Source organism: Maylandia zebra, linkage group LG16 (assembly GCF_041146795.1).
Source record: "Maylandia zebra isolate NMK-2024a linkage group LG16, Mzebra_GT3a, whole genome shotgun sequence".
In the NCBI taxonomy this organism is placed as follows: Eukaryota; Metazoa; Chordata; class Actinopteri; order Cichliformes; family Cichlidae; genus Maylandia; species Maylandia zebra.
Genome location: NC_135182.1, coordinates 16,626,363 through 16,653,600, shown reverse-complemented (window position 1 = coordinate 16,653,600; position 27,238 = coordinate 16,626,363). Strand labels below are relative to the sequence as shown.

The window sequence follows — 27,238 nt, the reverse complement described above, 5'->3', positions numbered from 1 at the left end:
AAAGAAGCATTGAAAGACAGAGAGGACCTGAGCTGGAAGTGCGTCATGCTTAATTTTCGAATGCGTCGACTGTTTTTAGTCGCCAGTCACACACTGGCAGCAATCTGCAGCACTTTGGATAACCTGTTGATTCTGAAAATGGTTTCATTTTCTCTTTACGTCAAAAACCAGCCGGATCTAAACAACCATCTTTCCAAACTAAATAGACCCACATCGGCATGCAGTAGTGTTATGTTAGAGTGGGTAAAGAAACTCAGCAGGGCTTTAAAGATTGAAGAGATTTAAAACAAGGAAATGAAAGTGTGAAAGCCCGTCTGTCTGTGTGCCTCTGGCACTATAACTTACTAAAGTCAAAGTATGTGGTTTTATTCCTTATGCTTGATGATAAGAAGTTTAAATTATGTGTCTTTTACCATGAAAAACCACTTTCCATGTCATTTTAACCTACAAAATATTGTTATAGCTGCTTTAGAAGGCTTTTCTACACTCAGGGGGTCACTTAATCCAGTTGGAGTTTCTGGAAATCAACGTGTAAGCACATGGATACAGCCTGGTGTGAAAGAGACCAGCGTCATCATGGGATACTGCCTCTGCCTGCTGGTGATGACAGATCAGGCGAGGCTGTGATGTGCAGAGGACAGTCAGGGAGAGTGTGACAGTGAGTGAGGCTCTTTAGAGTGATGGTGTTAATGGTCATTTTGATGTGAGGGTCACCTTGTTAGTTTAAAAACGAAGTCTTTTACAAGACAGGAAATAATGGTGCAGTGACATGACAGATACATCACAGTGTGTTGCTTTTTAAATGTGATGTGCTCCTTGACAACGACAGGTGAGAATGAAGGAAGGAAGCAGCAGACTTTCAGCACATTTCTCTTTGACCAGACTCGCTGCTGGAAAAAACACGGCTGAGAAAAATAAAAGCTTTGCAGAAAAAAAAAAAGTCAACAATAAGTAGAAAGTTTAAATACGGCATGTTCCTTTATCCACTTTTGCATCTTTTTGTTTTAAATCAGCATTCAGACATGACTTTCATGTCATTTCCTTCTTATTTGGGTCTTTTTGCACTTTTATCTATGTACAATAAAAGCTTTCAAAACAAAAATAACAATTAAATACAATAAAAACAATTTTAAAAAGCTGCCATTTGGTCTCAGCTTTAATTGTTGTCAAGATAGTTTATTAAATCCAAGGCAGGGCATTAAGTTACACCTTGTTACACCTTGAATTATTGACATTACTGGCTGAAGGTCAGAAGGATGACGCTCCTACAATCTGTGTGTGTCCAGGAGGAACTGAATATACAGAGAGCTGCACAGCTGGTCTACCTGTGCCAATACTCCCTCCCTGTGGTTTAGTGAGTCATTACACTTCAACGCAGAGCAGTGAGTAAAATTAGGTTTATGCACAGAAGTGAGAGAAATGCTCAATTAAAAAAAAAGCACATGCCAGCATTTATGCATGTCTTCTATTTAAATCGACTATAGACAAAAATGAAATCTAGTGTCAGATTAAGCAGTAGAATAGAAACATCCTCAAACATGTTTTGGAGCACAAGAGCACAAGGACTTTAAAAAATAAGAAAATGAATAAAACAAAATCTGACATTGTCCCTTTTCTACTTTGTTCTAAGACATTTGAACTAATGTTTGAGCAGCAAATGAAAAAAATAATTAATAAAATAAGTATAACTTCTCTACTTTATCATTACACGCTAATAGCGCTGTATAAACAGCGGAAAAGGCCTCAAAGTATCTCTGCAGAAGAAGCCGATACCTTTTGTTTTTTCACTGCATGATGCCTACATTTCCCACGGTGCAACTTGACAAACAGATAATCAGGTGTCCTCACAGTATTTAATGTAAGCTTGAAATGCAAGCCCTTACCCTCAATAACAACGCCACAAGTGACAATTTAGCCAAAACGAAAAAAAAAGTTTGAAACGTTAAACTGAGGTTGTTTCCTCCTTTAAATGAAGTAAAATGTAGAAAGCAGCAACACCAGATCACAAACCCTGTTTTATGAGCTGTGCCGTAAACTTAGTTAAAGAGAAAAGTTGGACAACCTTGAAGCTCTATTCACTTTAATTACACTGCAAAAGCATTTTTTGTGCAACAAGCTTATAACTAAGCTTAATAAGTAAGTAAGTAAAACAGTGAGCTGAATTTATCATCACTTTCTGTTTTGCAGGTACCTGGTTTGAAGGTTTCTAGGTACCTGCTAGCTAAGAGGAAATACAGCAAATTAATGAAAACATGTCACAGAAAAGCAAAACAAACCAGAATCTGTAAGGCCCCACACTTTCCGTATGGCTCAAGTCTTTAATAGTAGGAGTAAAATGCAAAGAATATAAACACTGAACTATTCTGTAAGAAATGAGACTGTAGGCCTGCTTTCCACCATTCAAAGATTAAATGTAGATATCAGACCTAAGCCGGTCGCTGCATTATTGACGGTGAAGGGAACACATTCATTTCGCACAAGTCGGAGAAAAGAGTCAAAAAGCTCCAGAAAGATGATGGTAAAGTCCCTCATACAGCATTTAAAGCTGCAAGGTGAATACACTCAGATTACTTGTAACAACACTGACAGGATTAAAGTTAAAAAAAGATAATGTTATTTTCTATTTTGCTTCAACTGTCAACAAATCCCAAAAAACAACAACAACAACAGCTATAAATATAATTACAACTTCTCTGTCCTCTCTGCGACTGTATATCTTATAATTTCGGTGACACTGTAGGTGATTGTTTGCTGTGTCTCAGTGAGAAGAGAGTAAAATCCACCTTAAACAGGACACAGTCACTGGGTTACACTGCCTGACTTTGATGGTTGCAGTCCTGCCCCTCGTGTGTGGTGATGTAGGAGAGAAGGTCAATCGATGTCACGACGGCAAATAAAATCTCCCTCTGGAGGGCCGACCCATCGACCCCGTCTGCACAGAGACACAAAACTGCTGATGGACACAGATCTGCTAATCTCATAAACACGTATTTTATTTACAATATAGAAAATATATCAGATCTTTAAACTGAGACACACCGTTACAATAATAATACAATGTTACACAGTGTCGAACACGGACGTGTCCCAACTTCATTCAGACATCAAATTTAAAATCAGTTCTATTGTGAATAAAATATCAGCTTTTTTTAGGGGGGGGAGTAATAATTCACTCATTTAACAGTTGATTAATCCAGCCTCTGGGTCTCTTTTGTGTGACTGTAATTCAACATCTTGTTAGGATGCCTGGGTCGTCGACCCAGGGTTTTTGAGTTTATGTTATTATTTATAATTTCTAGTTTTTGGTTTCTTTGAGTTCCGTCTTATGGCTTATGTCTCTGTCGTCTTTAGTTGCTCTGTCTCCCCTATCACCTGCATCCCCTTGTCTAGTTCGCGTCTATGTGTATCTTAAGTTCCTATATCCCCGTGTTCAGTCAGTGTTTGTGTCTGCCCTGTTCCCACGTCTCTGTTCCCTTTGTAGTGCCTGCATGTGAGTCTGTGTCTTTGTTCAGTCTGTGTTATGTGTTTCCTGTTTTACTTTGAAGGTCTCTGTCTTTTCTCAGTGTGTTCAGTTTATGCTTCTTTGGTCTCGTCAGTTCTGATTTGCCCCAGCTGTGTTTCCCTCCTGTTACCCATTCCCTGATTGCTCCCTCTGTGTATTTAAGCCCTGTGTTTCTCTGTGTCCGTGTCGTGATCTACCGTTTACGTTGCTGTGTGTTTTGTCATTTTTCTAGTTTAAGTTTGTTTTGAGTTTTTTCAGTCATGTTATATTTTGAGTCTTAAATTAAAGCCTTTTTGAGTTCACGTCTGTCTCCAGAGTCTGCACCTTGGGTCCTATTCCTGCCTGCACACAGCCATACCTAACACATCTTTGGTTTTGGTCCATTAGGCTACGTTCACACTGCAGGTCTTAATGCTCAATTCCGATTTTTTGATCAAATCCGATTTTTTTGTCTGCTCGTTCACACTACAAATAAAATGCGACAGCAAACGCTCTCTAGTGTGAACGCTCAAAGCGGCCCGCATGCGCAAAAGAAGATGTCACACACAACGCGCTCTGTTTAGACCCAGAGCAACAGTATTGTTTGACTGATGGCCCTTAATATAAAGACTTCGGTCTTCACGTTTCCCAATTTTTGCTTTAAGTTATTTTGTAATTTACATAATAATGTAAATAACCTAATAATGATCCTTATTGCCGTTTAAGAGAGGAGCGGTGCTTCAAAGGATAGCTGTAGATTTCTGTCAGAATCTGCAGATTATACAGTACAAATAAAATGTTTACGTTGTCTTCCCAACAGTTTCACTGACATCTACACTGGATGGCCAGGAAGCGTTCGCGATGTCTTCTCGGGCGCTTCTCTGGCGCTGATAATTGGCTTCAGTCTTGTGTCGGTGACGTAAAAGGCGGATTTAATGCGACTTGACCGTTCAAACAGCAGTCGCTTTCTAAAACATCGGATATGTATCGGATTCAGTACCACATACGAAAGTGACCCAGATCGGATTTGAAAATATCGGATTTGCGCCGTTCACACTGTCATAGCATGATCGGATATGGGTCGCATAGGGTCAAAAAATCGGATTTGATGCGCTTTCGCCTGCAGTGTGAACGTAGCCTAGTCAGTCAAAAAAGTGGAGCCCTCGCAGCTTTGTGAATGACATTTATCAACCATGCAATAAACAGCTCATTATAATAATGATCTGCACATAAATGTCCTGCATAAACACTATTTAGGAAATGGATTTTCTCACATTGCGTTTGATTGTGAACCACCAGGGCAAAGTTATCAGTTTTGAGGATATGGGAAAGCTTCCCCAGGTCGTCTGTCAGGTGCACCTGAAAGCACAAGTGGAGGAAGATTAAACAAGCGTGTAAAAATGTTCATTATGTCATCAAAGGTCGCCATGAAGAGCTCTGCATTCTCTGACTGACCTGTTTGAAGGCTTTGAGGAGCACCGCGCTGACAGCAGCTGAAAGTTCAACCTTCCCCGCCAACAGAGAGGACAGAATGGTTTCCAGAGTCACCATTCCCAGGATGGCCCTGTGGAAATACACAAAACCCACAAACTCCCATCAGACTCAGGTGACGAGAAGACTAACCCATCATGTCTCTGTCTGCTTATTTCAACCAAATGTCAAGATTAAAAAATGGGTAACCAAACTGGACGATTAATCAATATAGTTTTTAACTAGAGTTTATCTTGAGACGAGATCCAACTTATATGGTTACACACTCAAATAAGGATACCTCACATGGGGATTTACACTGGAGGGACAGGGTTGTAATGTATGTGTATATACCCATCAGACATCCAACTGCCCACACACGTCTTTAAACTACAACACACATCTTAGCAAGCTGAATCAATTGACCAGAGGCAATGAGTAGTTAAGTCCACTAGAGGGCAGTCATCCTGGCACAAGTCAAGGACAGGACCCCAGGCAACCAAGAACTGCCAAGTACCAACATTCACAGGAAGGCAGGAACTTGTCCCATGTCCCACAGGGACCAAGGCTCAGGAAGCCTCAGGCCTGGCATTTATAATACTAACCTGATATTGAGAAGAAGAGACATACCCTGACTCAGTGACGACTGGTGCCTGATCCAGTGAGTTCTCCTTTAGGATCTCAATGGTTTTCTGGCAGGACACAGAATATGTGACAGTGAGGGGGGCAGACAGGTGTAGACTCTGAACAGTCCGGTTCCACCACCTGCAAGACGGAAAAACAGAGGTTTTAACACCAACCTGCCCCGTCATACCTCCTCTGAGGGGTATAAGCTATAGCTGATTCGGGGTGTTTTGTTATTATGGTGTTTTTTACCAGGGTTTTGGGTCCATTTGAGCGTCCAAGCAGAGGAAGCCTTTCTCACACATCCACTGATTCGTCAGGAACTTTGACCTGCAGGTAAAAATCGGTGAGTTTGAAGAAGTGTGCTGAGGTTTGGTCAGACTTCCACCTAAAACATGTCTGACTCTAGAAAATCTGTTTTGTAATGGTTGCAGCATTTCAGTTATGGACAGGAAAGACACGTGGCTGTAAAAAATAAAAATGAAAAAACATAACAGCTGAAAGCCATCTCTCATTTTCTCTCACCTTTGTCTTGTAGAAAAAAATCCACATAAAAAAGAAAGTGTGTTTGTGTACTGATGTCTAACTGCAGAGGTTACTGATTTTTCTTTAGCATGTTTAAAAGCAGTAACATCGGTTGAAATGTTTTATAAGTTAGCTTAACAATTATTGGCTCGTGTACTGTTAAATTTGGTGCACACATTCATGCCTTAGGCCCTTATTTTAAATCCAGCACCATGAGATTGAGGCCAAAGTTTTTTCAAAAACATTTTGTTAAATCCTCAAATACCATAAAAACAAATTGGCATTCCCATCAGCCTCTGCTGTATTTTGCTTTTTTCATTATGTCAGTCCTTAAAGCAAATAGAAAAACTGGAATTAAAGTCTTTGGACTTTGGAAACTTGAATATTTTATTGACGCCGACTTTATAAAGACACATCGTGTAACATTTACAGTTACATGTGTCTCTTCCTCTCTCATTTCCTGTCACTGCTGTTCTGTCCTTAATAATGGGAAAAACATCCACACAAAGGGTTTCAAAAGAAAGTGCTTTTATGTTAAATTCTTGTCTAACTAATGGCTGGTGGGAGCCACATGATTACTGCTTTTAGCCAGACATAGCTCAGAGGAAGAGAGTCCAACTCTTTGAAACCATGAAGATCTCTAAACTGTTCAATGGACTGAATCATTTCTACACACATTTACACATTTTTGAGGACAAAGCTAAAAACTATTGGATGGTCTGTGGTTAAATTTGGTACATATGTTCATTCACTGGCTTTTAAAGATTTCATTAAAATGTTCTTTTTAAATGGGGAAAGATTATAAAGCATACATCTTTAATCATCTAAAAAAAAAAAACAAGAATGGAAGCAGAAATTTTAATACATTTTCTCTCTAATCCACGCAGGATCAAAAGTATACGTACCAGCCCCTGGCCCAAAATCAGCAGCTTCAAGTTCAACTGAAAAGAGCAGCTGCCCCACATAGACAAGCCAAATGCCTTCTGAAGCAACGTTTTATGATCAGAAGGGACAAAAACTGAGCTATTCGGCCAGTAACAAGAGGTGTATTTGTAGGAATAAAGCGGAGGCTTTCACAACAAAGAAGATTATAGCATCTGTTCATGCTCAAGGGTGTTTTGCGCCCAGTAGTGTGTATGGATGCACAAATAATGAAGAAGGAAAACTACCTCTAAATTCTGAAACTTTACATCAAATTAACAGCTAGATAAACTTGACCTGATAAAACCTGGACACATTAAGGTGTTCCAGCAGGACACAAACACACATCCAAACTGGTTTTGGAATGGAAATAGCAAACTTGTGAAATGACCATTGAAAAGTCCTAACGTCACCCCTATTTAAAAAGTATTGATGTTCATGGGCATGATGAGTGCATGTAAACGTCTGCCCACAACTGTATTTTTGAAGGCATGAAGGCCTGTGAGCACTCCAGACTCTCACTGGATTCAAAGTGTATCTGCTATTGTGTCTCGTACATGTAGTTGCGGACAGAGTCAGGCAGGATGACCACGCAGCGCTGCCCCTCCTCCAGCTGCTGAGCCATCTTCACAGCTGCTGCCATCGCTGAGCCAGAGCTGCCACCTTCAGCAAAACAGGCAAATCGATCATTTAGAGCAAACTGAGGTTGCTCATAACATACCACAACTCACTGATATGAACTTACCGCACAAAAGACCCTCCTCTCTGATCAGTTTGCGGGACATAAGGAACGTTTCTGTGTCGGTTGATTTGTACCAGACATCCACAATCTGTGCAGATTCAACAGAGACGGGCGTTTAGCAAAAATACTCACTTTACAAATGTGCACGTTAACAAAAATACTCACAGATCTGTCCAGTACTGTGGGGATGAAGTCAAGGCCGATTCCCTCCACTTCAAATGGAAACTTTTTATTCTTCCCTTCTGAGCCTTCCAGAACAGAGCCTTCAGGATCCACACCGACTATCTAAAAACAGACATGAGGAATTGGGTAAGAGGCTGCAAACACTGCAGGGTTAAACAGTTATCAAGTAATGTTTGATGGAGCTGCCAATACATGCATTGCTTCACTGATGGATATGCATCAGTGTGAGTCAGAAATAATAAGAAGAAGAATACAGTAAATAAAAACCATTCATTAAAGACTGTGGACTGATAGGTTGTGTGGTGCTCACTTTGACATTTGGACATCTTTCCTTTAACTTTCGAGCAACACCAGTGAGCGTGCCGCCTGTGCTGACTCCAGCCACCAACATGTCCAACTGACCTAAAACAAAAACACATTTTCTTTTTCAAGCTGTAAAAAAGTTTTTTTTTAATAATAATATAATTTCACATTCATGCCTAATAAGCTAATATGAACGATTAGAGGAATTTTCAAGGTTTAACAAAGAGGACAAGCTATATGCCTTCATATATTCGTGCAGTTTGATATACAGCTCAGTGTTTCAGGCATGTTTCTTGTATGATTAAAAGTAATTTAATACATTTGTGCAAATAATGTGGAATCTGTCCATAGGTTTACTGTTCGTCTCCTCCCAACCGTCGACATTTTGTCATGTTTTCATGAGAAACAGTGGGAACGGGAGTTAAATGTGCTGTTTCACACGCCTCCATGGGCAGATCAAATGTGCAAGTCTAACCTCAGTGCACAAAAAGATTACTTCTGATTGGATCACTTCCAAACTCGTCCCACCTCATGTCTCCAGAAATTCTCATTATACTTTGTTTTTTGTTGATGAAAGTGTCAAAACATAATTTTGACACTTTTTTTGTGCGTTCGTTTTTATTTGGTTATTGTCTTTTCTCGTTCTTGTTTTCATCAGGAAAAAAAATATGGTTGTTGAGAACAAAATTAACGCTGCTCCTCAGAGCCAGGCTCAGACTTTCTACTTCAATGAGTGAAGGGAGAGAAAGAAAAGACTTAGTGGCAGAGCCATGTGTTTCTTTTCATTACCCTCAAAATCAGTTGTTGAATTAAACATGTACAGCAAAAATTAGACTCAAGCTAGAAGATGCATCAAAAATCAGAGTTTCTATCAGCTCGAACCATCACACTGCTCCAGTATCTCCTCAGCCGTGGTGTCGTAGTGAGCCAGGGGGTTGCTTGAATTGCCATACTGGTTGAGGATGTGCGAGTTGGGGATCTCGTTCTTCAGACGCCAGGCCGTACGTATATGAGACTCTGGTGAATCAAAAGCTGCAGCTGTGGGTGTGCGGACAATTTCTGCCCCGAGAGCTCTCAGGACATGCACCTAGGACACAGGAGAGGATGAGACTTCAATACATTCCTCCCACTGAAAAGAAGAAGAAGAAGAAACAGGGCTACTTACCTTCTCCATGCTCATCTTCTCAGGCATCACAATGATGCAATGGTAGCCTTTTACTGCAGCTATGAGGGCGAGGCCAATACCTGCACAAAGAGCAAGATTTATTTAAATGACCTTTTTCCTTCATCATGGAGCTACAATACTGCACTTCAGTTTGGTTTATGTTAAACTGTATCAAACACTGAGCCTTCAACCCATTTGTTCATTCACACTCATGTACCCGTGTTTCCAGAGGTGGGCTCGATGATGGTGTCTCCTGGTTTAAGGACCCCGGCTCTCTCGGCGTCCTCCACCATGCGCAGGGCGATCCTGTCTTTCACACTACCTCCTGGATTGAAGAACTCACACTTGGCCACTAAACACAGTCACCCGTTAAAAAGAATACTGTCATACTACACAGATAATGTGTAAAAACTGAAATTAAACTAACAGAAATGAATAAATAAACAGATAAAAGAAACGCATGAACAAGAGGAGCCTATAGAGAATTTATACTCTCATCTTGGAAAAGCTAAATGTGTTTGGCACATTGCGTTCGGATCATCAACGTAGGTTTGAAAAGATCAAAGAACCTGGATTTTGAGATGGGCCGCCAGTGTGAAACACAGGTGGCGCAAACAGTTTTCAGCTTTCCAGCTCAATTTAATTTACAGGTGTTTTTGTTCTTTCATCCAACAGAGAAAGAAAGTCTTTCAGTCTCACCTCTCCATCCAGGGAACGAGCTGCCTCCTCATACAAAACAACAACAGTCTCACAGTAGGAAACATGATACTTCAACGCTCCCTTCTCAGCTATTTTGCTTGTTCTACGGCTGTGCCACAGTCATTCAAGGCCCTGCTGTTTACTTCTCCCATTTAAACAAGCGAAGTTTCGTGCAGATTCATTCACATAATGAATCTGCACGAAATGCATAATAATCATTCTAATGTTTATTTGGAAGATTTTGCAGAAACTGAAAGTAAAAATAGTCAAAGTGATTGTGTGCAGAGAAGCTTATGGATTCTGCTTGTACTGATATCCAGGCATGTGTGGGTGTGTCACATTTTACATTCATACTCACAGATATCACACTTGAGCCCAAACTCTTTTGGGATGTTGTTCAAGCGAACCAGAGGTGTGTGTCCAATTTTCTCAAGGATGCTGGAGAGGATGCCAGAGGGCTTGGTGCTGTAATGTACGAGATAACACACAATTAACAGTCATTACCATCTTGGAGATACCATACAGCATGTCATGTTCATTACATCTCGTGAGAATTTAATTTCAAAATACCAGAAATACCGTATCAGAAGTATCACTACAACATGCTCTAACTGGCCAATTTGTTAGGTACACGTTTTTATCATTGGGTTTAACGCCCTTTTTTCTTTCAGAAATGCCTTAATTCTTTATGGCATCAAATGGGTGACATGACCCATTTGGTGCTGCAGACCAGGTGCCTGACGTTCCACCAAATCCCAAAGATGCTCTACTGGATTGAGATCTGGTGACTGGAGGCCATTTGAGTGGAGTGGACTCATCATCATGTTCAAGAAACCAGTTTGAGTTGATTTGCGCGTTGCAGCACGGTGTCCTATCCTGCTAGAAGCAGGCATCAGAAGATGGGTACACTGTGGTCATAAAGTGATGGACATGGTCAGTAACAGTACTCAGGGAGGCTGTGGGGTTTAAATGATGCTCAGTTTATACTAAGGAACCCAAAGTGAGCCAAGAAGATACCCCCCAAATTATTATACCACCAGCAGTCTGAACCACTGACACAAGGCAGGATGGATCCATGCTTTTATGTTGATTATGCCAAATTCAGATCAGGTGAAGTTTTTCCAACCTTCTATTGTCCAGTTGTCCCTGTGAACTGTAGCCTCAGTTTCTGGTTTTTAGCTGTCAGGAGAGGCATCCAGTGTGGCCTGCTGCTGTAGCCCATCTGTTTTAGGTTTGATATGTTGATAACTTAGTTGTAACAAGTCTTTTCCCTCTAACTTCTGTCATCAACAAGGCATTTCCCCCCCAGAGAACTGGATATTATTGTCTTTGTTTGACCGTTTTCAGTAAAGCACAGAGATGATTGTGTGAGAAAATCTGAGTAGATCAGCAGTTTCTGATAGTTCTGAGTCAATTAAGTCACCGTTCTTCATTCTGGTGCTCAGTTTGAACTTCAGCAGGTCATCTTGATCATCTTGATCATCTTGATCATCTCTACATGCATTGAGTTGTTGCTGTCTGGTTGACTATTTATATGTTTGCCCATGAGTGTATGTGTGACATCTGTTTGTGAATCAACATTCTTTTACAGCTGTAATAGAGTTTCATTATTTAAAGACTGAGCTTAAGCTCAGAGCATTCTCTCCTCTACACAGCAACCTCTTTATTTTTTCCAGACTCTTACCGTGCTGAGTGGCTATGAGGCGACTCTGACATGGGCGCGCCCAGCTTCCAAGTACATCTGCTGGGCAAATCAGGACTGATCCACTTCGTCTCATCAGGAGTCTCGTCTGTGTTCTCCAGCTGAGTCTCAGTGAATGATTCATCCTTATCTTCATCATCAGCAGGTAACCTGTCACCACTGTTCACAGCTGCTGTAGCCTGACACACACTTGAAGATGCTTTAGCACAAGTGACTTCTGCATTTGTTGGGTTAGCTGCAAATGTGCAAGGAGAAGGAACTTCTTCCAAGGACTTTGTACCAAAATCAGTGGGCATGGTTCATCTGCAGCAAGATGGGACACATATTACACCACATTTACATCAAGCTTTCAAAAGTTACTGACAAGTTGGCAAGACCTTTTGTTTTAGTGGCCACTTAATTTGACTCATTCATCAATGACTTGTATCAGAAAAAGCTGCACTTTAACCTATCCCAGCTGTCTTAGGGGAGAGGCAGGGTACACGCACAGGTCGCCAGCCTGTCGCAGGGCTAAGACATAGACACAGACAAGTATTCACACTCACATTCACATATGCAGGCAACTTAGAGTTTCCAGTTAATCCCTACTAATTGCATGTCTCTGGAATTTGGGAGGAAGCTGGCGTACCCGGAGAGAACCCACACAAACACAGTGAGAACATGCAAACTCCACACAGAAAGACCCAGGCCTGATGGTGGAATTGAACTCAATAAATAAGCTACACATTATTTTATCTAACCTTAAATTAATTTAAAGCCAATTTGCATGACACAGTTTGATTGATGTCCTCCAGACATAATTTTAAGAATATGTTGCTCCTTCTGTGTCCACCCACACATTGTTTTGGCTGCCACTGGCCGACACAGGTCGCTGGTCCATTACGTGGCCAACACAGAGAAAAAGACAACCGCACACTATAACACCCCCACCTACAATTTAGAAGCATCAATTATCCTAGCAAGCACGTCTAATCAGTGGAAGGAAACCCACACAGACACAGTCTGGCCTCACAAACTTCACACAGACAGGCCCCGGCCAGACCGCAGTAGTAGTATGATCCTTTATTCTGTGCTGTTTTTCAGCTTTCTGGTTGTGGGGTTACGCTTACTTTCCTTGTGCTTGATATGATCCTGTGTTCTGTGCCTTTTGTCTCCTACTTGCCTGAGTTGCTAGGTTTGTTTATTTCATTTTTCCTCTGTTCCTTCTCTCTTTGTGTGTCTGTTCCCTCATTACCCTCTGTGTGTATATATATATTATCCCTGCCCTTTGTCTCTCTTGCATCGTAGCCTTGTTCCTGAGTCCTACGTTTAGGACCTTAGTCCTGCCTGACACACAGCCTAAAGAAGAAATACATATTCCGACTCCAGTTTCAAAAGACTTCCAAGAACGCCCAGCCCGCATAATAATAAAACCATTAATATATACAGTCACAATGTTACAGTCATCTGTGGCTATAGGGACCCAACATTTCTGCTTAATCTTCAGAATAAATATAATGACAATTTCATTCACTTTGTAAACCATGGAATATGATTACATACTTTATTTTGTGAATTAAATCATATACTGCACTACTGAAAACACTGAACACTTAAAAAAACAACAACATAAAAGTACTAAAAGTACACAGCACAGATGTACTTCTGCATTTTAAGGATGACCCAGGTGAGGAAACCACACCCAACTCTCGCTGGCTGATACAGTTAGCTAAATCAGCTTAGCTAAAAACTTACTAAAACATTTACTCACCAAGACCATGAGAAAGTAGTTGGACATTATCAAGCTGGTACCACAATCACTTTTACTTTCATTCCTAAACAACAAGAAGAAGAAACAACAGGCTTTTTTTCCCACTCCTGTGTTGTTGCATTCAGGTTCAACCGGAGTGGGCGGGACTTGTTTCCTCCCTCCAATAGAATTTCAGTATATGCCCTAGGGGAATCCAAACTTCAGTAATACACAAATTAACCTAAGAGCTGGAGTTCTAAATCAGAATGTAAAATAAGACACACAGAGAGTTGCTGCTAGTGGGCTACATTGTAATAACATTGTAACAAGTGAACTCTGCTTTCTGCTGATAGCACACAGGTGAGTCCTAGTTTCAGCATAACCGCAGCCTGGAGATAAAAACAGGAATCAACATGTTTCTCTAACTGTGTACTGAAATGCTGAATTCCTACTAACTGCAGTTAAAGGAGTGGTGTGCAATAACATTCACAGAAAGGCATGGAGTGACGCCCACCTCCATACACATGAACGAATATATCTTCCTCCGCTGTTTAGAAATTCAAGATAAATTGAATCAGATTAAAACATACCATTTGCACTCCCTGTCTGCAGAAAGACACAAACCTGTGTGCTGGTAGTGTGTCAAAAACTGATTTCCAATATTTGCCATAAAGATGATTGTTGGAATTTAAACAGTTATAAATGATTGCTGGCATCTAAGATATGCCAAACATATAATATCAAGTCATTTTGACTCAGCGATAACAATTTTTTGTGTATTCACTGTTATATTTCCTTTTAATTTCAATGTCTCACCAACATTAAAAATGTTTTTATTCAAGAGTGATCCGGCCATGAGGGCAGCTGAAATAAAATAAAAAAATCCAATTTCTGTGAACACGCTGAGAGACCAAAAAGAACTAGATTGATTATACTGCAGTTGCAAGAAGGCAGAGTCATAAAATGTTTGCAAAACAGGTTATTTCTTTATTTTCTATATAACCACATAATAAACCCCGTTCACTACAGTCTAATTACAACGTAAGTAAATATTAGACATAAAAGCACACGAGAACAGCAGAAATCATTGTTTGGCTTTTTTGGCACAACACCAACAACATCTGATATCTCCTATTGGTGCCGTTTCTGCATCATCATCATAATATTGGTCCATGATCAACATTGCAACTGACCAATAACATTGTCATGATGTTATATGCTTTGCATTGTGAGGTACACAGAAGAAACAAAATATGCCTCTGTTTATATCATACTTCTGGACATAATTGTATCTATATTCATTTATACAACATAATAAACTATTTTATCAACGTAGGCTTCTCTTAGTCAAATTTAGGTTATGTTGGTTTGCTAGTTTTTAAATGTATAAACTAACTTCTTGGCTAATGCTAAGTGACTTACACGGAGCAAATAAAGCAAATTGATAAAAATGTCATGGTCCTGGGTCGTTGACCCAGCGTTTTGTGTTTATTCTGATTTGTATTAGTTTAGGGTTGAACCTGAAGTTGATGTATATTCAGCCCTACCTGTGTCTGTCCTTGGTGCTCTGTTCATGTCCCCGTGTTGTGTTGCAAATCAGTCTGTTTCCTGCTTTACTTTGAAGGCTCGTGTTCTAGATTTCCTGTTTTGTTCTGAAAGTCTGTTTCTGTTGTCATTGTGTTCAGCTTGTCTCCTCCGGTCATCATGTGTATTCAGATCAGCTGTTCTTCCCTCCTGTGTGCGATTACCCGATTACCTTGTGTGTGTATATTTAGTGGGTGTCGGTCTGTGTTCGTTGTCGGCTCGTCTGCATTCTTCCGTGTGTCTCTGCGTCTCTCTGCCCCGCACCCTTTTTGTAGATTTCAGGTTTGCTCTTTAGTTTCTCCCAGTTTAGATTTGTCATTACTCATTTCCTGTTTTTGCCACTGCCACCGTGTAAATAAACTTCACTCGCATCATCAGTTTGCTGCATTTTGGGTCCTCCTTTTCCTCCACTCCACACGGCTCACTCCGCCAGCCGTGACAAAAAACATGTACAAAAAAAGAAAAAACACTAAACACAAAGGCACCACACTTAAAAAAGACATTATGTGTGGCAGGAAAAAAAGAAAGAATAGAAATATTTTTACTGTATTGTAAGAGAAAAGAGTCAGTTCCAGAAAGATGATGGTAACGTCCCTCCAAAAAAAAACTAAGCTGCCCTTTAACTGGAGATTTTTCACTCATTACAAGATGCACAGTGTTTAAAAAAAGAACAAAGATAGCTCTGAATAGTGCTTTACAACTTCTCTGTCCTCTCTGGAGCTCTATTATTATTATCATCATCATTATTATTATGATTATTTCAGTGACACTACAGGTGATCGTTTGCTGTCCCTCAATGAACAGGAAGTAAAATCCACGTTAAACAGGACACAGTCACTGGGTTACACTGCCTGACTTTGATGGTTGCAGTCCTGCCCCTCGTGTCTGGTGATGTAGGAGAGAAGGTCAATCGCTGTCACGACAGCAAATAAAATCTCCCTCTGGAGGGCCGACCCATCGACCCCGTCTGCACAGAGACACAAAACTCCTGTTAAACACAGAAGACTGTTGTGGTTTGTTTACTGCACAGGCTCATGAACAAAGTTTCCCATGTCGTCCACAAATACAGGTTTTAGCTCAATGATGGAAAGAAAGAGCCATATGTGAACATGATCCAGGAGAATGCAAATGTGTGATTGTAAATCAGTGTCTTTGGGTGTCACAACCAAAATGAAGCTTTGTGAATGACATTTATCAACCATGCAATAAACAGCTCATTATAATAATGATCTGCACATAAATGTCCTGCATAAACACTATTTAGGAAATGGATTTTCTCACATTGCGTTTGATTGTGAACCACCAGGGCAAAGTTATCAGTTTTGAGGATATGGGAAAGCTTCCCCAGGTCGTCTGTCAGGTGCACCTGAAAGCACAAGTGGAGGAAGATTAAACAAGCGTGTAAAAACGTTCATTATGTCATCAAAGGTCGCCATGAAGAGCTCTGCATTCTCTGACTGACCTGTTTGAAGGCTTTGAGGAGCACCGCGCTGACAGCCGCTGAAAGTTCAACCTTCCCCGCCAACAGAGAGGACAGAATGGTTTCCAGAGTCACCATTCCCAGGATGGCCCTGTGGAAATACACAAAACCCACAAACTCCCATCAGACTCAGGTGACGAGAAGACTAACCCTGTTGTGGCCATTTTTGTTGAATGTTTATAAAATGCAAAATGCAATTTGTATTCATTTTTGTTTTTTCTTTAAAGGTGTAAGAATATTCTGACCTGGTTTTGTTATGTAAATTTGTAATTAATTTTATTGGAGAAGCTTTTGGAAAGTGATTGGTTTATTAGCTTATGGACCCTCCCATTAATCAAGAGATTAAGAGCACCCTGGATGGGTGTGGTAAAGAGGTTTTTCGTTTTTTGTTTGCCAAATGTCAGATGGGAAGACGGGAGGGTTAGAAAATGATTTTTTTGACCACTTTTGAAGTTGTTAAAGCAAATTAAATTAGCTTTCGTTTAATTTTAAGTTTTAAGAAGTTATTTGGTTGATTATTGTTTATAATTTTGCACGAAATAAACCACATATGATTTTTAAACAATGGAGTCAGAAGTGCGTTCTAAAACAAACCTCCCGTTGCCACCCACGGCCTTTTCTTGGACTTTTTTGGTGTTTGGAACGTAAAAGGCCGCGACAAACCCATTGTGTCTCTGCCTGCTTATGTCCACCAAATGTCAAGATTAAAAAATGGGTAACCAAACTGGATGATTAATCAATGTAGTTTTTAACTAGAGTTTATCTTGAGACGAGATCCAACTTATATGGTTACACACTCAAATAAAGCTACCTCACATGGGGATTTACACTGGAGGGACAGGGTTGTAATGTATGTGTATATACCCATCAGACGTCCAGCTGCCCACACACATCTTTAAACTACATCCCTGCAAAGTTTAACATCTCTGACTACAAGTGAGCAACACTGCTGGAAGTGTTAATAAAAACATAAATAATCACTGAGGTTTTAAAAGCTGTGGGAAATACAAGCTTCACATGTTCATATTATTTATGTTTAAAAATATTTCAGTTGGGTAGTTATATAAAGATGAAAATAAGACAAAAAGATCAGACAAGACAAAGGTCACAGACAAAGTGTTAGAATCTCTTCCTGACACTGTGATGTCATCCCGAAATTCAATTTCCACCATCAACTCGAGAACAGAGCCACGTTTCAGTGTGAAATCCTGAGATCAAACTACGACCTGTGGAACATCTGCCGAGCATTTAGCTGCTCTGCACGAGCGAAGATGACGATACAGAGGATGAGATCTGTTTCCCTGAAATCTCCATGGAGACCACTGTTTGTGTTTATGCTGGAAGTTCCTGTCCTCTTCCTGTTTATACAAGGTCATATCCAAACAGAGCATTTATAATACTAACCTGATATTGAGAAGAAGAGACATACCCTGACTCAGTGACGACTGGTGCCTGACCCAGTGAGTTCTCCTTTAGGATCTCAATGGTTTTCTGGCAGGACACAGAATGTGTGATGGTGAGGGGGGCAGACAGGTGTAGACTCTGAACAGTCCGGTTCCACCACCTGCAAGACGGAAAAACAGAGGTTTTAACACCAACCTGCCCCGTCATACCTCCTCTGAGGGGTATAAGCTATAGCTGATTTGCGGATTTTTTGTTGTTTTTTACCAGGGTTTTGGGTCCATTTGAGCGTCCAAGCAGAGGAAGCCTTTCTCACACATCCACTGATCCCTCAGGAACTTTGACCTGCGGGTAGATACGGGTGAGTTTGAAGAAGTGTGCTAAAGTTCAGCCAGGGTTCCACCTAAAACACATCTGACTCTAGACAATCTGTTATTTATCAGCTGCATCACTGCTTTACGTCAGTTTTTCTTTTTTTAATGCTGACAGCTTTATTGTGGGATTTATTGGTTATTTTAGGGATAGGAAATGGCTGTAAAAATAAAAGAAAGAAAGAAAGCATCCTAGTTGAAACACATGTGTCTCTTCCTCTCTCATTTCCTGTCACTGCTGTTCTGTCCTTAATAATGGGAAAAACATCCACACAAAGGGTTTCAAAAGAAAGTGCTTTTATGTTAAATTCTTGTCTAACTAATGGCTGGTGGGAGCCACATGATTACTGCTTTTAGCCAGACATAGCTCAGAGGAAGAGAGTCCAACTCTTTGAAACCATGAAGATCTCTAAACTGTTCAGTGGACTGATTCATTTCTACACACATTTACACATTTTTGAGGACAAAGCTAAAAACTGTTGGATGGTCTGTGGTTAAATTTGGTACATATGTTCATTCACTGGCTTTTAAAGATTTCATTAAAATGTTCTTTTTAAATGGGGAAAGATTATAAAGCATACATCTTTAATCATCTAAAAAAAAAACAAGAATGGAAGCAGAAATTTTAATACATTTTCTCTCTAATCCACGCAGGATCAAAAGTATACGTACCAGCCCCTGGCCCAAAATCAGCAGCTTCAAGTTCAACTGAAAAGAGCAGCTGCCCCACATAGACAAGCCAAATGCCTTCTGAAGCAACGTTTTATGATCAGAAGGGACAAAAACTGAGCTATTCGGCCAGTAACAAGAGGTGTATTTGTAGGAATAAAGCGGAGGCTTTCACAACAAAGAAGATTATAGCATCTGTTCATGCTCAAGGGTGTTTTGCGCCCAGTAGTGTGTATGGATGCACAAATAATGAAGAAGGAAAACTACCTCTAAATTCTGAAACTTTACATCAAATTAACAGCTAGATAAACTTGACCTGATAAAACCTGGACACATTAAGGTGTTCCAGCAGGACACAAACACACATCCAAACTGGTTTTGGAATGGAAATAGCAAACTTGTGAAATGACCATTGAAAAGTCCTAACGTCACCCCTATTTAAAAAGTATTGATGTTCATGGGCATGATGAGTGCATGTAAACGTCTGCCCACAACTGTATTTTTGAAGGCATGAAGGCCTGTGAGCACTCCAGACTCTCACTGGATTCAAAGTGTATCTGCCATTGTGTCTCGTACATGTAGTTGCGGACAGAGTCAGGCAGGATGACCACGCAGCGCTGCCCCTCCTCCAGCTGCTGAGCCATCTTCACAGCTGCTGCCATCGCTGAGCCAGAGCTGCCACCTTCAGCAAAACAGGCAAATCGATCATTTAGAGCAAACTGAGGTTGCTCATAACATACCACAACTCACTGATATGAACTTACCGCACAAAAGACCCTCCTCTCTGATCAGTTTGCGGGACATAAGGAACGTTTCTGTGTCGGTTGATTTGTACCAGACATCCACAATCTGTGCAGATTCAACAGAGACGGGCGTTTAGCAAAAATACTCACTTTACAAATGTGCACGTTAACAAAAATACTCACAGATCTGTCCAGTACTGTGGGGATGAAGTCATATCCAATACCTTCCACTTCAAATGGAACCTTTTCACTTTTCTCCTCTGAGCCTTCCAGAACAGAGCCTTCAGGATCCACACCGACTATCTAAAAAAACAGAGATGAGAACTGAGGAAAGAGGCTGCAAACGGTGCAGGGTTGGAGCTGCCAATATACGGATTGCTTCACTGATTAATATAAATTTCAGTAAAACAAAACTTTTATTTCAGATTCTAGATAAGTGGGTTGGGAATCTCGCCTTGACATTTGGACATCTTTCCTTTAACTTTCGAGCAACACCAGTGAGTGTGCCGCCCGTGCCGGCTCCGGCCACCAACATATCCAATTTACCTAAAAACAGAAACACATTTTCTTTTCCAAACTACAAAAAACATATATTTTTGGGATTCAAATAAACACCTGTTCCATGAGGATTCGCAGTTACAGGAAAAACTATTTACGCCTTCCTTCATTCATGTCAGTTTGACGTATAGATCTAAGTTCCAGGAAATATAAAATACACACCATGAAATTGTAGGCAAATCATCACTTGTTACAACTAAGGTCTGCAAAAGATCATCTCTGTTTGCACAAGACAAATCTTGTGCTACAGCAGCAGAAGACCACACTGGGTGTCACTGACAGGAGTGAATGGGAAACTTCTGCTGCCACATTCGAAGGGTAAGGTCAAAATTTGGCATAAAAGATAAGATCCTCTTGTGTTAATGGTTTAAGGTGGTGGTGGTTTAATGGTGTGGGGGGTCACTTCTTGAAAAAATTCAACTTCAAGCTAGAAGATGCATCAAAAATCAGAGTTTCTATCAGCTCGAACCATCACACTGCTCCAGTATCTCCTCAGCCGTGGTGTCGTAGTGAGCCAGGGGGTTGCTTGCATTGCGATACTGGTCAAGGATGTGCGAGTTGGGGATCTCGTTCTTCAGACGCCAGGCCGTACGTATATGAGACTCTGGTGAATCAAAAGCTGCAGCTGTGGGTGTGCGGACAATTTCTGCCCCGAGAGCTTGCAGGACATGCACCTAGGACACAGGAGAGGATGAGACTTCAATACATTCCTCACATTGAAAAGAAGAAACAGAGCTACTTACCTTCTCCATGCTCATCTTCTCAGGCATCACAATGATGCAATGGTAGCCTTTTACTGCAGCTATGAGGGCGAGGCCAATACCTGCACAAAGAGCAAGATTTATTTAAATGACCTTTTTCCTTCATTATATAGTTATAATACAGCCGTCAGCTCATTCGCTCAAACTGATGTACCCGTGTTTCCAGAGGTGGGCTCGATGATGGTGTCTCCTGGTTTAAGGACCCCGGCTCTCTCGGCGTCCTCCACCATGCGCAGGGCGATCCTGTCTTTCACACTGCCTCCTGCATTGAAGAACTCACACTTGGCCACTAAACACAGTCACCCATTAAAAACAAAAAAAGATATATTGCATCAGGGAGTGTTCAAAGTTAATCCAAAAGGTTTGCATTAGATAATGCGTGACAAATTTAATATGCATTGTAAATAACTAGGACTGAACCAGTGCAGAGAGAAGAATAATAGTTAATCTATTAACCTTTACCAGGTCACTGACGACCCATCTATGGTTGGTAATTTGAGAGGAAACATCTTAAAGCTTTTGAAATAAAACCTCTATATAAAACTCTAAACTTAGATGGCTCCCCAATCACCCGCTAAAAGGTTAACAAGTATGAAAAGCATGCTTCTGTCATCTGTAACTAGATTCTGGTTCCCACGAGAATCTAGTTTTTACTTTGCTTTTATTTGTCCTGCTGAAAGTGCGTGTCTATGCCAGTCCACGTCTTTTATTTCCACAGAGAACAGTTCATGTCAGATCTCCCTCTGTAATCCTGACTGACTGTGTTTGAAGGAATTAGGAAATTCAATTTGTGGAGTGTGAGATCTGGATCTGCTCTTTTGCAAACTCATAGCAACACAGGGATAATGACATGCCTGCCAGCTACTGCATCAGCAACAACATGTTGTTAAGGTACCAGAACAAATATAAACTCTATTATTTCTCAAGTTTAGAGCTGCATTTTATTTGCAAAGGTTTTCTTTTTACTCTGTTGGATGACAGAACAAAGAGTCTTTCAGTCTCACCTCTCCATCCAGGGGAGCGAGCTGCCCCCTCATACAAGAAAACAACAGTTGCACAGTGAAAAAACATAAGGCCACCAGCTACATGATACTTCAACGCTCCCTTTTTAACAGCTGAGCAGGAAGCCAAGAGGGACACACTGGGTTCAACAGCCCTAGATTAAACAACGGCACCTCTTCCACTCGGATGCATCAACTTAACAACATATCCCCTAAAAGACATTCTTTTACACAAATATGGTAAGCCAGGTGAGATGTCACTCTGTAATCTGCTGCTGCTCAACTACAGTCTCATCCAAGCAGAGGTTTTTTTCACCCCACTAAACACAGTAAACTTATCAGCTTTCTCGCTGCTTAGGAGGGAGAACAATAAAGCTGCTGTTAGGACATTTAAAGCATCTTCTATCCTGAAAATAAGAAGACTGCACTCCTGCTCATTTTCTTGCAAGGACATATCAACGTCATTTTGGGGTGAGCGAAGGGGACTATTCAGAGAGAAAACTTAACATTTCACATCCATAAATATCCATAAACCCATATCTTTTGGATTAAAGTTGTAGCTTTGCAGTACAAGTACATGGATAGCAGTCAGGTTAAGGATCATGTTATTTATTTATTAAGGTTAATGTCATGTTTTATATTCTAAAAGGTTAATTCTGTTTAAATCTGTTTTGTATAGTACTAAAACTTAAAGCATGAAAAATGTGAACCTTTCTCTAAGTTTCCTTTTCCTTTCTTTTTTACTTATTTATTTAATTAGCTTACCCTGTTGTGTAATATTCAAGCCTCTGCTTTTACAAGCAAACTTTCAATTAGACTTATTTGCTTGAATGCAGAATAATAATAAAGATTTTGCAAAACCGTAAGCAAAAATAAGTCTTTTTTTTAAATCATCTTCTTACTTTTACATAATTTGTCACATCTTTTACTCACAGATATCACACTTGAGCCCAAACTCTTTGGGGATTTTGTTCAAGCGAACCAGAGGTGTGTGTCCAATTTTCTCAAGAATGCTGGGGAGGATGTCAGAGGGCTTGGTGCTGTAATGTAAGAGATAACAAACACTAGGAGATACCATACAGGATTTCATGTATCTGATGAGAGTTTAACCAAAATTAGTGGAATTGTCAGAAATATCATCACATCATACACTCACTGGGCAATTTGTTAGGTACACCTTGCAAGCACTGGGTTGGTTTTCAAAACTGGCTTGAAAACCAACCCGGGAAACATTCCTCAGAGATTTTGACCCATGTCGACATGATACTATCACACAATTCAATCACCTCACAAAGATTTTCTTTTGGATTGAGATGTGGTGACCTGTGAGCTGAGATCATCTGAGCTTTACAAACACTAAAGAGGGAAAAGTGTAAAAAAAAAAAAACCCCTGTACACTAATCCACCAACACAAAGTGCCAGAACCACTGATACATGTGATACATGGCAAGATGGAGCCATGTTTTCATGTTGTTTACATCCAATTCTAACCCTGCCGTCTGAATGTGGTGGAAAAACATTACCATTTTCCCTCATTCTGATGCTTTGTTTGATCTTAAGCAGGTCATCTAGATCGTGTTTACATGCACTGAGTTGCTGCCATGTGATTGGCGGTTTACATATTTGCATTAACCAGCAGTTGAACAAGTGTACCTAATAAAGTGACACATCAGTGTATGTGTGACATCTGTTTGTCAAATCAGAATTAAATATTGCTGGTGACTCAACTCTGCTGCAAAAAGTAAGTAGACAGAGTCACTAGTTTTATTTAAAGACACAGCGACCTCTTTATTTCTCCAGACTCTTACCATGCTGAGTGGCTATGAGGCGACTCTGACATGGGCGCGCCCAGCTTCCAAGTACATCTGCTGGGCAAATCAGGACGGATCCACTTCGTCTCATCAGGAGTCTCGTCTGTGTTCTCCAGCTGACTCTCAGTGAATGATTCATCCTTATCTTCACCATCAGCAGATAACCTGTCACAACTGTTCACAGCTGCTGTAGCACAAGTGACTTCTGCATTTGTTGGGTTAGCTGCAGATGTGCAAGGAGAAGGAACTTCTTCCAAGGATGCAGCACCAGAAACAGAGGGCATGGCTGCAGTGGGATGAGACATATATTATCATCAAGCTGTATTTTTTATTTTATCTAACCATGCATTAATTCAAAGACAACTAGCATTAAACAGTTGGGTTGATATCCTCCAATTATAATTTTAAGAATTTGTTGCTTCTTCTGTCTCTGTCTCCACATTCCATTTATCCAACTTTGTCTTTGGACAGTGGGAGAAAACCCACACTGGTACAGTCTGGCCACATACACGTCACACAGACAGGCCCAAGCAAGCAAGCAGGCTTGAACCTAAGCTGTGTTGCTGTGAGGCAGCAGCACTGACCCGCACAAAATATGTGTCTGGTACAATTTATTTATATGGGGGGGGTGGGGGGGGGGGGGGGGGGGGGTCCTACATAATTTTCTAGTGTTTAATCGGTTTTTATACTTTTTGCTCATTTATATCACAGCGCCACAGTCAGTGTTGGGGAGTAACGGAATACATGTACCGCCGTTATGTATTTAAAATACAAAATATGAGTATTTTACAATTGTGATTATCTCAGCGACATATTTTCAAGGCACAAAACAAAGAGTTCTTACATTAGTGAAATCTGAAACAAACCATTTGGCCTTCAACAGGCGTCTCCTAAAAGATTAAGAAACTAATGTAGCTGAGGGAGTGATCTCTGTGGTATTTCAACCTTGTACCAGCCTGTGATTCTCACACATCAATTCTTGGGTCAAAGAGAAAAATAACTAAAACAAAGGGGCCTTATTGAATGACAGAGTTTTCCTGTATAATGTCACTATAAAACAATATCCAGTAAATGCTACCATGGTACTAAAATACCTAACAGTAACCTTCCCAACACTGTCCACAGTGCAGTGCTTTAGACATCTGGCTAACAAGCAAAAGCACATTTTTGCTCCAGAATCAAAATCAAAACATGAATATGAATTGGAAAAATTATGATACACATTCTCCCTGATTGGCATTTGCTTCAGTAAACAACAAATCGATTTATTTAATAATTTAAAAAGTGATAGCCATTCCTCGTTTCACATTATACAACTTCAGTTTTTGGGAATTACAAGCTAGACAATTAATAGATAAAAGGCCTTTAAATTTAATAGTGTCAATAGTGTCAAAATAGTGTCAAATATAGTTAAATGTGTTCATATTTTCTCCCGACATAACAATAGCTCACGACTAGCATAAAAAAACAACGTTGTAATAACGTCGTAACATCTCAGCAGGTAAACTTGGGCTCTGTTTTTCCTGATAACGCACAAGTGAGTTCAGGAAAGCCTGGAAATAAGAACAAAACCAGTCTTTCCACAGCTGTGCACCAGAGTACTGAATCTCTGCTGTGTTTAAAGCCATTCATATTGAGCAACACGAAAAGGGCAGTGCACTCACCTGTGTGCCGGACATGAACCCTTGCAGCTGTCAGATGGACACCTGAGTTCTCTGCGCTTTATTTTCAGGTCCCTATCCGCCAATCAGCGCACAGTGATTGGTCTTGCCCCTGAGCATTTATGTCCAATAGCATGCAGCGTGGACGCTTCTTACAATGAATGTTCAGCGATCGCAGGATGCTTTTTATAGAACTGTTTTTACTTCAAAATGTATCTATATTTTCTACCGTTACTATCCAAACATACAAAGAAGTCTCTCACACAGCAGGGTTTAGCAGTGGGCTTTCAGTTTCACGCTTATGTGGTTTTGACTGTTACAAAGAAGCCATTTCTGAGAACTTTCATGTATATAACTTCTTAATTTTCAAATTAACGTGTTTTTAATCTGTAATTTTACATCGATACAGATTTTAAGCCTCTGAAAATGGGGCATTCCTAATTTAAATGAATTTAAAGGTCCGGGCTTCAACCGCATAATGATTGTTTGATTTAAAATCACAAAAACTGCCACTCTCCTAAAATATATTGTGGCATGAAGAATATATACTACGTTTCTGGCATCATTGCTGTTCACAGTGCTGCTACCGTGCATCGTCAAAAAAAAAAAAAAAAAATCAGAATCTGGAGAAAGTTCTGTATGAAAATCTGTGATGTTTGGGTCTTTGAAATGCATTAAAATGCATTAAAAGCAGACATGGAAATAACTTTCTGTGAATGCAGTTCACTGTACCAACCACAAAAGCTCCATCGTGTAAAGAAAGTGCGTGAACGTGATCTAGAAATGCTGCTGTTTTCACTGAGCCAAAGATCGTTCAAAATGGACCGAGCCAAAGTGGAAAACTGTTCTGTGATCAGATGAGCACATGTCCCCCTCCTCTTCAGGGAAGGCCTTGCATATTTCAGCAAGACAATGCTAAACTTCATACAGCATCTATACAACAAGCATGGCTTCACAGTAGAAGAGTCCACGTGCTGAACTGGCCTGCAGTTCAGACCTTTCACCAAATGAAAACATCTGGAGCATTATGAAAAATAATGATGACGAATACAACAAAGAAGACCCGGGACTGTCGAGCAACTTATCCTCTATGAAACAACAATGGAACAACAGTCCTCTCCCAAAAGTCCAGCATCTGGGTCCTGGACAACGAAGCTAGCTCGCCACATTCGGTGATATCTTCACATTATCTGAATCAACTTACCTGTAACCTGCACAAATCAAATCAATGAGCGGCCACACGATCAACTCGATAGATTAACCCTGGGTTTCCCTGCGCGTTCACATGAAAGGGGTGGCGTTAGCAGAATCTGACCAATCACAAGCGGTGCGACTGACTTCAGAGAGATAAAACTATATTATAAGAGGTTAGAAGCACGGGGAAAGAGGTTAATAGAATTCAATATTGTTGAAATTACAACTCCATCGTAAAGTCGCGTTATGCTTTTAGGGATTATAATAAATATATATATATTTTAAATCTTTATGCATTTGTTGTTTAAAGCGGAACAAAATCCAGAATCTGGGCAAATTTGATGTCAGCAAACACAAATAAATGCTCTATTTTGACATCGTGTATTTATAGAGCGATAATACTTTAAATTATTTTCCAGAGAGCTGATTGGTCAGTAGGGTGATTTCATACCAGCGGATC

The 27,238-nt window shown here is 40.4% G+C and overlaps 2 protein-coding genes across 4 annotated transcripts; both read right to left on the bottom strand.

The window, feature by feature from the left end:
• Positions 1-1,382: 1,382 nt before the first annotated feature.
• On the bottom strand, positions 1,383-15,154 carry LOC101479719 (cystathionine beta-synthase). 2 transcript variants are annotated; one of them, XM_004551347.5, is made up of 15 exons: positions 15,092-15,154; positions 11,798-12,118; positions 10,472-10,578; positions 9,632-9,766; positions 9,415-9,494; positions 9,132-9,336; positions 8,257-8,348; positions 7,929-8,048; positions 7,767-7,851; positions 7,579-7,684; positions 5,828-5,905; positions 5,582-5,716; positions 4,937-5,045; positions 4,756-4,840; positions 1,383-2,932 (listed from the first exon to the last, which is right to left on the bottom strand). In XM_004551347.5, the coding sequence occupies exons 2-15, from the start codon at positions 12,109-12,111 to the stop codon at positions 2,808-2,810; spliced, it is 1,776 nt and encodes a 591-aa protein (XP_004551404.3). In that variant the 5' UTR covers positions 12,112-12,118; positions 15,092-15,154; the 3' UTR covers positions 1,383-2,807. The 2 variants fall into 2 exon arrangements, with proteins under 2 accessions (XP_004551404.3, XP_004551405.3); XM_004551348.5 differs by lacking the exon at positions 15,092-15,154 and adding an exon at positions 13,566-13,716.
• Positions 15,155-15,955: 801 nt separating this feature from the next.
• On the bottom strand, positions 15,956-26,871 carry LOC106674481 (cystathionine beta-synthase). Of its 2 annotated transcripts, none has more exons than XM_014410176.3 (15): positions 26,789-26,871; positions 23,921-24,209; positions 23,046-23,152; positions 21,266-21,400; positions 21,094-21,173; positions 20,820-21,024; positions 20,247-20,338; positions 19,976-20,095; positions 19,814-19,898; positions 19,626-19,731; positions 18,277-18,354; positions 18,038-18,172; positions 16,591-16,699; positions 16,410-16,494; positions 15,956-16,095 (listed from the first exon to the last, which is right to left on the bottom strand). In XM_014410176.3, the coding sequence occupies exons 2-15, from the start codon at positions 24,205-24,207 to the stop codon at positions 15,971-15,973; spliced, it is 1,749 nt and encodes a 582-aa protein (XP_014265662.3). In that variant the 5' UTR covers positions 24,208-24,209; positions 26,789-26,871; the 3' UTR covers positions 15,956-15,970. The 2 variants fall into 2 exon arrangements, with proteins under 2 accessions (XP_014265662.3, XP_014265663.3); XM_014410177.3 differs by lacking the exon at positions 26,789-26,871 and adding an exon at positions 25,588-25,701.
• Positions 26,872-27,238: the final 367 nt, after the last annotated feature.